Source organism: Vulpes lagopus, chromosome 2, assembly GCF_018345385.1.
Source record: "Vulpes lagopus strain Blue_001 chromosome 2, ASM1834538v1, whole genome shotgun sequence".
In the NCBI taxonomy this organism is placed as follows: Eukaryota; Metazoa; Chordata; class Mammalia; order Carnivora; family Canidae; genus Vulpes; species Vulpes lagopus.
Genome location: NC_054825.1, coordinates 172,485,852 through 172,498,014, shown reverse-complemented (window position 1 = coordinate 172,498,014; position 12,163 = coordinate 172,485,852). Strand labels below are relative to the sequence as shown.

Genomic DNA, 12,163 nt, shown 5'->3' with positions numbered 1-12,163 from the left:
AAAGAATGTTATTTAGTCACATATATCTAACTCTTCCCCTCCATTTAAAAACTTCAATATTCAAATCATGAAATAAGGAAAAAATCTTTAAGGCTCTAAGGCAAAAAAAAACACACATATTTCACATTTGGGAGAATTCAGTACAAATGAGGAGTGCCTGCGTGGCCCAATCAGTTAAGTATCTGCCTTGGGCTCAGGTCAGGATCCCGGAGACCCGGGATCAGGCTCCCTGCTCAGTGGGGAGTCTGCTTCTCCATCTCCCTCTGCCCTTCCCCTACTCATGCTGTCACTGAACATATGCATAAGTAAACAAAAATAAAAACAACTCTTAGAGAAAAAGGGGTGAGAATCAGTATTCAGAATTATTACAATATATAAGGTAAGTGTTCAGTTTTTTTAAAAAATTACAACAGGAAAAGAAACTGGAGAGGGAAATCCATACACTGATAAAAAAGCAACAGAAATTGCTTGTGAAAGGGCTCAGATATCAGGTTTAACACATTAAAACTTCAAAGCATCCATTATAAACATAGCTAAAGAAAACAACAATCAAAGAAAGGACAGTATGTATACTTTTTGGATACAAAGCAAGATAGCTAGATGGTCCCATGAATACTAGATAACTATCAAAATCATCCTAAAATACCCCAGAAATAGATCTGAAGATTGGTAGAACAAACTCTACAACTAAAGGTAAAGAGGCCATCAAAGAAAATAGGAACTGTGGAGACACAGATTGGAGAGCCCCTGTAGTGGTGAGGGAGCTGTAGTCACAGAGAAGGGCAAGAGACAGAAAAGCACACAGGGGAGCACATGGGGAAAATAAATCACCACAGCAACTGGCTTGGACAGAGAGGGCCTAAATTTGATGGGTTCTTGCAACCAGTGGACATAAGGCCCAGAGTTTTAAAGGTCAGCATGTGTGGCTCAGGAGAGTTTGGAGGACTTTGGGGCTACTCCTGGAAAAAAGGCAGGATAAACAGCATACAGACATACAGTGTGAAAAGAGTAATCTGAAGAGCACTGGGGACACACAATGGGGAAGTTAGTTGCTCATCTTGCAGTGTGTCCCAGAGAGGCAGCATTTATAGAAAAGCCCACCTGGGAACAAAGGAACTGTCCAACACCATTTTCCTCCCAAATTTATCAGTATAAGCATAGGGCCACCTACAGAAACCAGTGCAGTGCCCACACTAGCTACCTAACTTGTTTACACTAAGCCTGCCCCCTCTGTGCTCCAGAAGAACTGCCCTTCCCGGTCATACTTGCCTCAGTCCCAGTTTGGTGGGTCCCTTCCCCCAGAAGACCAGCTCAAACCCCTGTAAACATGGTCTCTCTTGACCTGGGAGTACCGTGAGGCCTTAGTTCCTGTGGCAGTGGCAACAGGTCTCATTTCACAAAGAGATTAGAGCACGCCTAGTTAAACCACATTTGGGCCAGTGACCAAACACTGCCCACAAAGGAAAAGAGAGCCTCTGGAGACAACTGGCCTGAAAGATAAAGCAGCCAAGACACAACAGCAGAGTACAAGTGGCACACATTGGAGACAACTCCTGAAAGCAAGAGGCCTTGGGGAACAGGGGACACTACAGAGCAGGACACTATAGGATCTCTTTTTCATGAAGCCATTAATTACCCTCAAGAACAAGAGATGTTGCTGACCTTCCTAACACATAGAAACTGGCACAGAGACTTAGACATAATAGGAAGACAGAGGAATTTGTCTCAGTAGAAAGAACACGACAAGGCCATGGCCAGAGATCTAAGCAAACAGATATAAGTTACATGCCTGATGGAGAATTTTTTAAAGAGATTTTATTTATTTATTCATGAGAGACACAGAAAGAGGCAGAGACACTGGCAGAGAGAGAAGCAGGTTCCATGCAGGGAGCCCAACGTGAGACTCGATCCTGGGACTCCAGGATCATGCCCCGGCCCAAAGGCAGACACTCAACCACTGAGCCACCCAGGCATCCTGCCTGATGGAGAATTTAAAACTGTGATCACAAGGATACTCACTGGACTTGACAAAAGACTGGAGGACATCAGTGAGACCATTAATACAGACAAAAGGAATAACACAGCAGAGATAAAGTACTCAATAAAGAAGATGAGAAAAACACTTGGTGGAATGAACAGCAAGTTGGATGAGTAGAGGAATGAATTAATGACCTAGAAGACACAATAATGGAAAGTAATCAAGCTGAACAAAAAAGGAAAAAAAGAATTATGCAAAACGAGAACCGATTAGGAAACTGGGTGACTCCATCAAATGTAGTAACATTTACATTACAGCATTCCCAAAGGAAGAAGAGTGAGAAAAGGGGGCAGAGAATTTATTTAAAGAAATGATAGCTGAAAACTTCCCTAATCTGGGGAAGGAAATGGATACTCAGATCCAGGAGGCACAGAGAACCTCCAACAAAATCAACAAAAGTAGATCCATACCAAGACATATTGTAATAAAAATGGCAAAATACAGTGATAAAGAAAAAATATTAAAAGCAACAAGACAAAAGATGATAGCTACATACAAAGGAAACCTCATAAAGATATCAGCAGATTTTTCAGCAGAAACTGTCCAAGCCAGAAAGCAGTGGCATGATATATTCAAAGTGCTGAGTGGGAAAAATCTGCAGCCAAGAATACTCTATCCAGCAAAGCTATCACTAAGAGTAGAAGGAGCTATCAAGAGTTTCCCAGACAAAAACTAAAGGAATTCATGACCACTAAACCATCCTGCAAGAAATATTAAAAGACACTCCTTGAGAAGACCAAAAATGACAGTATGAAAGTAAAAAACACAAAATCAGTAAAAATGAGTATTTCTGTAAAAAAATCATAGGACTCACAATAAAAAGATATAAAAATGACACCATATACCTAAAACATAGGGAGGAGTAAAAATGAATTCAAACTTAATGACCATCAACTTAATAGACTGCTATATGCAGATGTTACATACAAACATAACTATAACCACAAATCAAAAACCACTAATAAATATGCAAAGAATAAAGACCAAGAAAACCAAATATACCACTAAAGAAAACCAGCAAACCATGAAAGACAAGAAAGAATCAGAGAAAATCTTCAGAAACCACAAAACAAGTAATAAAATAGCAATAAATATATATCTATCAATAGTTAGTTTGAGTGTAAATAGATTAAATGTTCCAAACAAAGGATGTAGGGTGACAGAATGGATAAAAAACCAAGACCCATCTATATGCTACCTACAAGAGACTCATTTTAGACGTAAAGACACCTGCAGAATGAAAGTAAGGGGATGGAGAAATATTTATTATGCAAATGGATGTCAAAACAAAGCCAGAGTAGCAATATATCAGACAAAATACATGTTATTTTATTTATTTTTTAAAAGAGATTTTATTTATTTATTTGAAGAGATAGAGATAGATAGCAAGAAAGCACAAGCAGGGGGGAAACAGAGAAGCAGACTCAATCCCAGGACCCTGGGATCATGACCAGAGTTGAAGGCAGACGCTTAAAGGACTGAGTCACCCAGGTGCCCTGACAAAATACATGTTGAATGAAGATAGTCATATTATACATCTATTTTGACTATAACACTATGAAACTGGAAGTCAATCACATGAAAAACTGTGGAAAGAGTACAAATACATGAAGGTCAAATAACATGCTACTAAGCAATAATGAGTCAACCAGGAAATAAAAGAATTAAAAAGTACAGGGAAACTAATGAGAATCAAAGCACAAAATCTTTGGGATGTAGCAAAAGTGGTTTCTAAGAGGGAAGTTTATGGCAATAAAAGTCCATCTCAAGAAGCAAGAAAAACCTCAGATAAACAACCTAACCTTACACTTAAAGGAGCTACCAAAAACAAAAAAATAAAAACAAAACAAAACACAACAAACAAAACCTAAAACCAGCAGAAGGAAGGAAATAACAAAGATTAGAGCAGAAATAAATGATAAACTACAAAAAAAAAAAAAAACAAAACAAAAAACCCAGTAGAACAAATAAATGAAACCAGGTTCTGGTTCTTTCAAAAAAAATTAAAGTGATAAACCTCTAGCTAGATTTATCAAGAAAAAAAAAAAGGATTCAAACAAAATCACAAATTAGAGAGGGGAAATAACAACAAACACCACAGAAAAACATACAATTATAAGAGAATATTATGAAAAATTATATGCCAACAAACAAGGCAACCCAGAATAAATTGAGAAATTCCTAGAAACATGTAACCTACAAAAGCTGAAACAGGAAGAAATAGAAAATTTGAACAGACTGAGTACCATTAATGAAATTGTATCAGCAATCAAAAACCTCCCAAGAAACAAAAGTCCAGGACCAGACGACTTCACAGGCAAATTCTACCAAACATTTAAAGAAGAGTTAATACCTATTCTTCTCAAACTATTTCAAAAAAATTCAGAAGAGGAAAGAAAACTCCCAAATTCATTCTATGAGCCTAGCATTACCCTGATGCCAAAACCAGATAAAGATACCACAAAAAAGAGAACTACAGACCAATATCTCTGATGAACAAAGATGCAAAAACCATCAACAAAATCCTAGCAAACCAAATCCAAAAATACTTAAAAAAAAATCATTCACCATGATCAAGTGGGATTTACTCCTAGGTTGCAATGGTGGCTCAATATTCTCAAATGAATCACTATTACACATCACAACAATGAGGAAGGATAAGAACCACGTGATCATTTCAATATACGCAGAAAAGCATGTGACAAAGTACAACACCTGTTTATAATAAAAATCCCCAACAAAGTAGACTTAAAAGAACATACCTCAACATAATATAGGCCAAATATGAAAAATCCACAGCTAACATGCTAACATCAGTCTCAAGGGGGGAAAATAACCTTTCCCCTAAGATCAAGAACAAAACAAGGTTGTCCGCTCTCACCACTTTTATTCAACATAGTACTGAAAGTCTTAGCCACAGCAATCAGATTTTAAAAAGAAATAAAAGGCATTCAAATTGGTAAGGAAGAAGTACAATTTTTACTATTTGCAGATGATGTGATACTATACAGAAAACCTGAAAGACTCTGCCAAAAATCTGCTAGAACATCTGATAAATGAGTTCAGTAAAGTGGCAGGATACAAAATCAATCTACAGAAATTAGATTGTTGCATTTCATACAATAATGAAGCAGCAGAAATTAAGAGAATAAACCCATTTATAATTGCACCAAAAATAATAAAATACTTAGGAATAAATCTAACCAAAGAGGTGAAAGACCTGTACTCTGGAAACTATAAAGTACAAATGAAAGATATAAAAAATGATCAAAGAAATGGAAAGACATTCCATGCTCATGGACTGGAAGAACAAAAATTGTTCAAATGTCTATACTACCCAGGGGGCCCTGGCTGGCAGAGTTGGAAAAGCTTGTGACTCTCTATCTCAGGGTCATGAGTTCAAGCCCCATGTTGGATATAGTGATTAAAATAACTAACTTAAAAAAATGTCTATATTCCCACAGCTGTCTACATTTAATGTAATCCTGATCAAACCACTAATCAGTTTCATGGAAGTAGAACAATCATAAAATCTGTATGGAACAAGAAATAGCCAAAGCAATCTTGAAAAGGAAAAACAGGGGCATGTGGCTGGCTCAGGTGCCAGAAGAACATGAAACTCTTGATCTTGGCTTAAGATGGTGGTGTGGTGGGTGGGTGGTGGGTGGTGGTGGTGGTAGTGGTGGTGGTGGTGGTGATGGTTCTGAGTATAGGTTACTTAATAAAATAAAACTAAATAAAAACTTTACAAAAGAAAAGCTGGAGGCATCACAATTCCAGACTTCAGGGTTTCCTATAAAGCTACAGTAATCAAAACAATATGGTACTGGCACAAAAATAGACATATAAATCAATAGAACAGAATAGAAAATCCAGAAATAAATCCACATTTATATGGCCAATTAATCTTTGACAAAGCAGGAAAGAATATCCAGTGGCAAAAAGAGTCTCTTCAACAAATCGTGCTGGGGAAACTAGAGAGCAACATGCAAAGAATGAAAGTGGAACACTTTCTTACACCATATAGATAAATAAATTAAAAATGGACTAAAGACCTAAATGTGAGACTTGAAACCATAAAACCCTAGAAGAGAAAACAGGCATTAATTTCTGACACTGGTGCAGCAATTTTTTCTCAATAGGTCCCTTTAGGCAAAGAAAACAAAACCAGAAATAGACTTGTGCCCCGGTGGCAATGAAGGCCCTCCCTATGCCTTGTCCCCATCTAATTGGTGTTCTTCCTCACTCTCCTCCTCCCCATGGAGAAGATGGAGCTCATCCAGAAGGTGAAGCTGGCTGAGCAGGGCAAGTGCTATGACAACATGGCAATTTGCGTTAAGGCCAAGACTGAGCAGGGAGCCAAGCTGTGCAACAAGTAGCACAACCTGCTCTCAGTAACCTACACGAATGCGGTCGGGGCTGCAGGTCAGCGTAGAAAGTCATCTGGAGCACAGCGCTGAAAACGGACACCTCCGACAAGTTGCAGCTATTTAAGAACTATTGGGAGAAAGTGGACTTTGAACTGAGGCCCATGGGCATCATAGTATTAGAATTGTTGGACAAATATTTATTAACCAATGTGACTAATCCAGAGAGTAAGGTCTTTTACCTGAAAATGGAGATTACTTCTGATATTTTGCTGAAGTTGCATGTGACTATAATAGAAAACAAACACTAGATAATTCTCAAGGAGCTTACCAAGAGGCTTTTGATATAAGCAAGAGATGCAACCTACATACCTGATCTGCCTGGGGCTGGCTCTTAACTTTTCTGTATTTTACTATGAGATCCTTAATAACCCAGAGCTTGCCTGCACACTGGCTCAAACTGCTTTTTTTTTTTTAATTTTTTTTTTTAATTTTTTATTTATTTATGATAGTCACAGAGAGAGAGAGAGAGGCAGAGATACAGGCGGAGGGAGAAGCAGGCTCCATGCACCGGGAGCCCGACGTGGGATTCGATCCCGGGTCTCCAGGATCGCGCCCTGGGCCAAAGGCAGGCGCCAAACCGCTGCGCCACCCAGGGATCCCTCAAACTGCTTTTGATGAGGACACTGCAGAACATGATACACTGAGTGAAGACTCATGCAAAGATAGCACTCTTATCATGCAGTTGCTTAGAGACAACCTAACATTATGAACATCAGACAGTGCTAGACAAGAATGTGATGTGTCAGAAGGGGCAGGAAAACTAAATGCATACAAGATGTCATCCTTCTTCCCCTCAAGAAACCTTTTTACTCATCTTCATTTCTTATTCCATTTGGATTTCCTATAGCAAAGAAACCCATTCATGTGGATGGAATCAAGTGTTTATATATAGTCTTTTCACACTGTGGCCTTAGGAAGACTCTTCCTTGATGCATGTTTGTCTTGGCCTTCCTGATATACAAGTTACTGCTGTAAAAAAGTATTAGTAGCTTCATTTCATATCAACAAAGGTAACATCCAAACACTTATGTAGAGGACTAAAAATATATCTGATATTTAAATAATCTGAACCAGTTCTGCAAGTGACTGTTTTATATTACTATAAAGATAGGAAAATTTAGTTCATTACAATTTAAAAAGTGTCCTACATAACTTAATTTCTACATTCCTTCCCTTACTCTTCCTTCAGGGATTTCCTTTCAGTAAGCAACTTTTCCATGCACTTAATGTATTTCTTTCTGGTAGGAATACAGAAGTATTAGACTGATTAGAAAACCATTTTGCATTTCTGTGCTGGGCGTTATAAACTGAAATGCCTCCCTGATTATATATGATGGAGGTCTTGAGTATCTGTGACAACAGGAAATTTCCTTATTAGTTTTTCATTTGCTATTTAAGTTGACAACTTCCCAATAAAAAATTCACTTATACCTCCAAAAAAAAAAAAAAAAAAAGCAAAAATAAACTCTTGGGACTACATCAAAATAAAAAACTTCAGCACAGTGAAGGAAATAATCAACAGAACCAAAAGCCAAACCATGGACTGGGAAAAGGTATTTGCAAACGATTTATCTGATAAAGGGCTAATATCCAAAATATATAAAGAACTTATAAAACTCAACACCTAAAAAGTAAATAATCCAATTAGAAAATAGGCAGAAGACACTTATCAAAGAATATCTCCAAAGAACACATACAGATGGCCAAAAGATACGAAAAGATGCTCACCATCACTTATCATCAGGGAAATGCAAATCAAAACTACAATGGAAGACCACCTCACAACTGCCAGAATGGTGGGAATGCAAACTGGTGCAGCCATTCTGGAAAACAATATGAAAATTTCTCAAAAAGTTAAAAATAGAACTACCCTATGACCTAGCAATCACACTACTGAGTATTTACCCAAAGAATACAAAAATGGTAACACACACACACACACACACACACGTTGGACTATTATCCAATCATAAAAAAGAATCAAATATTGCCTCTTGCAACAACATGGATGGTCTAGAAAGTACAATGCTGAGATAATTCAGTTAGAGAAAGACAAATACCATATGACTTCATTCGTGTGTAGAATTTAAGAAACAAAACAAGCAAAGGGAAAGGAGGAAAAAAAAGAGGGAGGGAGAGAGAGAGAGAGAGAAACCAAGAAACAGATTCTTAACTATAGAGAACAAGTTGATGGTTAGTAGAGGGGAGGTAGGTAGAGGGATAGGTGAAATTAGTTATGGAACTTAAGGAATGCATTTGTGATGAGCACAAGGTCATTAAAACAAAAACTAAAAAAATATAAAGAAAGGATGAGATAATGAGAATGTCTCATCAAATGGAGAATATAAACCAAGAGACAGAAGTTATAATAGGAGCCAAACAAATTTTGTAATTGAAAAGTACAATAACCAATGTGAAAAATTCACTAGACAGGCTCAGTAGAAGATCTGAACTGGCAGAAGAAAGAATTAGCCAACTTGTAGACTAACATGAGATTCTACAATCTGAGAACCAAAGAGGAGAAAGAAAGAAGAAAAATAAACAGAGTCTCAGAGAAATATGGGATATCAAGCGCACAATCAAATGTGCACATCAAGTGTACCAATATACACGTGGTGAAAGTACTAAAAGCAGATGAAAAAGGTAATGCTATAGAAAAACATTCCAAGAAGTAATAACTGAACCCTACCCAAACTTGATGAAAAACAATCTATGAATCCAAGAAGCTAAATGAGCTCCATGTAAAAAATACATACACACACACACATGCACACACAGATCCACATCCAGATATATCCTAGCAAAAATGCTTAAGGCCAGAGACAGAGAAAATCTTGAAAGCAAAACTGTACTAAAGTAAGGCAAATGACACCAGATGGGAACTCCACCATATATGAATGAAGGACAAAAACTAGAAATGGTAAATAAGGATAATTTAACAAATATTGTAAATATATACTTGTTCCCCTTTCCCTTCCTAGCTTTTTAAATAGATGTAACATGAAATGCATAAATAATTATAATAATGCTTTGGGTTTGTAACATAGATGTACTATACATAACAATAATAATACACAACGGGGGAAGACAGAATAGAGCAACATAGGACTAAATGTTTCTATATCTTAGTGGAGTTTAGCATAAACTTGAAGAAGATTCTGTTATGTTAAAATGTATAAGCCCTAGAATAACCACAAAGGAAATAGAGTGAAAAATCATTAAAGAAGTTAAAATTTGGGATCCCTGGGTGGCGCAGCGGTTTAGTGCCTGCCTTTGGCCCAGGGCGCGATCCTGGAGACCCGGGATTGAATCCCACATCGGGCTCCTGGAAAAAGTTAAAATATTACACTAGAAAATATTTATTTAATGAAAAAAAACAGTAAAGGGGAAACAAAAAAGAACTGAGACATGGAAAACAAAAAGGGAAATGGCAGGCTTATTAAATCTATTTTAGTGATAATATAAGCAATATATGGATTAAAAATCAAAAAAGAGGCAGACATTGATGGAAAAATAAGATCCAACTCTATGCTGTCTACAATGAGATGTACTTTAAATTCAAACAAAAAAATAGGTTGAAAGTAAAAGGACTGAAAAAGATATATCACGCCAAGAACAATAATAAGAAACCTGTAGTGCAAATGCTAATATTAAGTAAAATAAACTTTAAAACAAAAATTGTTACTAGAAATAAAAAGATTTTGTAATGATAAAAGTATAAATCCCATAGAAAGAATAATTATAAACATGTTTTTAAAGATTTTATTTATTTATTCATGAGAGACACACAGAGAGAGAGGCAGAGACATAGGCAGAGGGAGAAGCAGGCTGCATGCAGGGAGCTTGACGTGGGACTCCATCCTGTGTCTCCAGGATCACGCCCTGGACTGAAGGCGGCACTAAACCGCTGAGTCACCCAGGCTGCCCCAAAATAGACAAATTCCTAAAAGACAAAACTAATGAACCCAAATTAAGGGAAAAAAACTAAATATATCTATAACAAATAAAGACATTGAAAGAGTAATCAAAAAACTACCCACAAATAAAAGCTCAAGCTCAGTGGCTTCACTGTATTCTACCAAACAACAAATAAAAATTAAAACCAATTCTTCACAAATTCTCCCAAAATGGAAGAGAAAACACTCAGTATTACTCTGATACTAATATCAACTAAAGACAAAAAAAGAAAACTACAGGCCACTATCTCTCATTAATAACAGAAGTAAAAATCCTCAATAAAACGCTAATAAATTTCATCCAACAAAATACAAAAAGGGAAAATAGATTTTTACAGCAACTTTATTCATAATTGCCAAAACTTAAAAGCAACCAAAATGTCCCTTGGTAGGTGAATGGATAAACAGTGGTATATCCAGATATGGAATATTATTCAGTGCTAAAAAGAAATGAACTATCAACTCATAAGAAGACATGGAGGAACTTTATTGTGCATATAACTAAGAGAAGCCAATCTGAAAGGCTAGTACTGTATGATTCCAACTACAGGACATTCTGAAACGGGCAAAACTATGAGACAGTAAAGATCGCTGACTGCCGGGAATTGGGGGAGGAGTGGACCAATGAATAGACAGAGCACAGGGGATTTTTAAGTCAATAAAAATACTCTGTATGATACTATAATGATGGATACATGCCATTATACACTTATCCAATTCCATCAAATGGGCAACATCAAGAGTGAACCCTAATGTAGACTATGGATTTGGGTAATTATGATGTCAATATAGGTTCCATAAATTGTAATACCTCTATCAGTTCCAGTGGGGAATACTGATAATGGGTAAGCCATGCATGCATGGGGGCAAGGAGTATATGGGAAATCTTTATACTTTCAACTCTGCTGTGAACCTAAAACTATTTTCATATGGCATGATTTTGAACATAGAAAATCTAAGGAATCTATGAAAATTCTATTAAAACTAATAAACAATAAAAAATTTCTGCAAGGTTGCAGAATATAAGATCAACACAAAAACCTCAACTGAATTTCTCGACACAGTGAGCATCCAAATATGAAATTAAGAAAACAATCCCACTTACATTAGCATCAAAAAGAATAAAATACTTAAGGATAAATTTAACAAAATATGTGTCAAACTTACATTCTGAAAATTACAAAATACCACTTTAAAAACCTAAAAACAGGGATCCCTGGGTGGCGCAGCGGTTTGGCGCCTGCCTTTGGCCCGGGGCGCGATCCTGGAGACCCGGGATCGGATCCCACGTCGGGCTCCCGGTGCATGGGGCCTGCTTCTCCCTCTGCCTGTGTCTCTGCTTCTCTCTCTCTCTCACTGTGTGCCTATCATAAATAAATTTAAAAAAATAAAAAAAAATAAAAAATAAAAACCTAAAAACAAAAAAAGAAAAACATCCCATGTTCATGGATTATAAAAATATATAGGAGAGGAGTATGTTGAAAGATGATGACAAATATGGAGGATGGAGAATGAAGCCCTAATCTAAAAACTATACTCACTGTTGAGAAACCACAATACAAAGAAAAACCAAAGGCACAAATGAAAAAAAATTTTGAAGGAGTGAAATAAAAAGAGATATTATGACAATGTTAAAAAACAAAAAAACAAAAATAAGGGTGTAAAAATTATAACCTTGGATTAGGCAATAGGCTTTTAGATATGACACCAAAAGTGCAAGCAACAAATGGAAAAAATGG

At 36.7% G+C, this 12,163-nt stretch overlaps 1 protein-coding gene and 1 pseudogene across 8 annotated transcripts in view; one reads left to right on the top strand and one right to left on the bottom strand.

The window, feature by feature from the left end:
- Positions 1 to 12,163, bottom strand: part of ZNF568 (zinc finger protein 568) — an 82,798-nt gene that overhangs the window by 56,524 nt on the left and 14,111 nt on the right. For 2 of the 8 annotated variants that reach the window (XM_041745852.1, XM_041745854.1), the window contains one exon: positions 8,197 to 8,291. The exons of the other annotated variants lie outside the window; for them this stretch is intronic. In XM_041745852.1, coding sequence (XP_041601786.1) covers positions 8,197 to 8,199 — 3 coding nt within the window. In that variant the 5' untranslated portion in view covers positions 8,200 to 8,291. The remainder of the gene's footprint in view (positions 1 to 8,196; positions 8,292 to 12,163) is intronic. 8 annotated transcript variants of the gene reach the window in all.
- Positions 6,134 to 7,315, top strand: LOC121484738 (annotated as a pseudogene).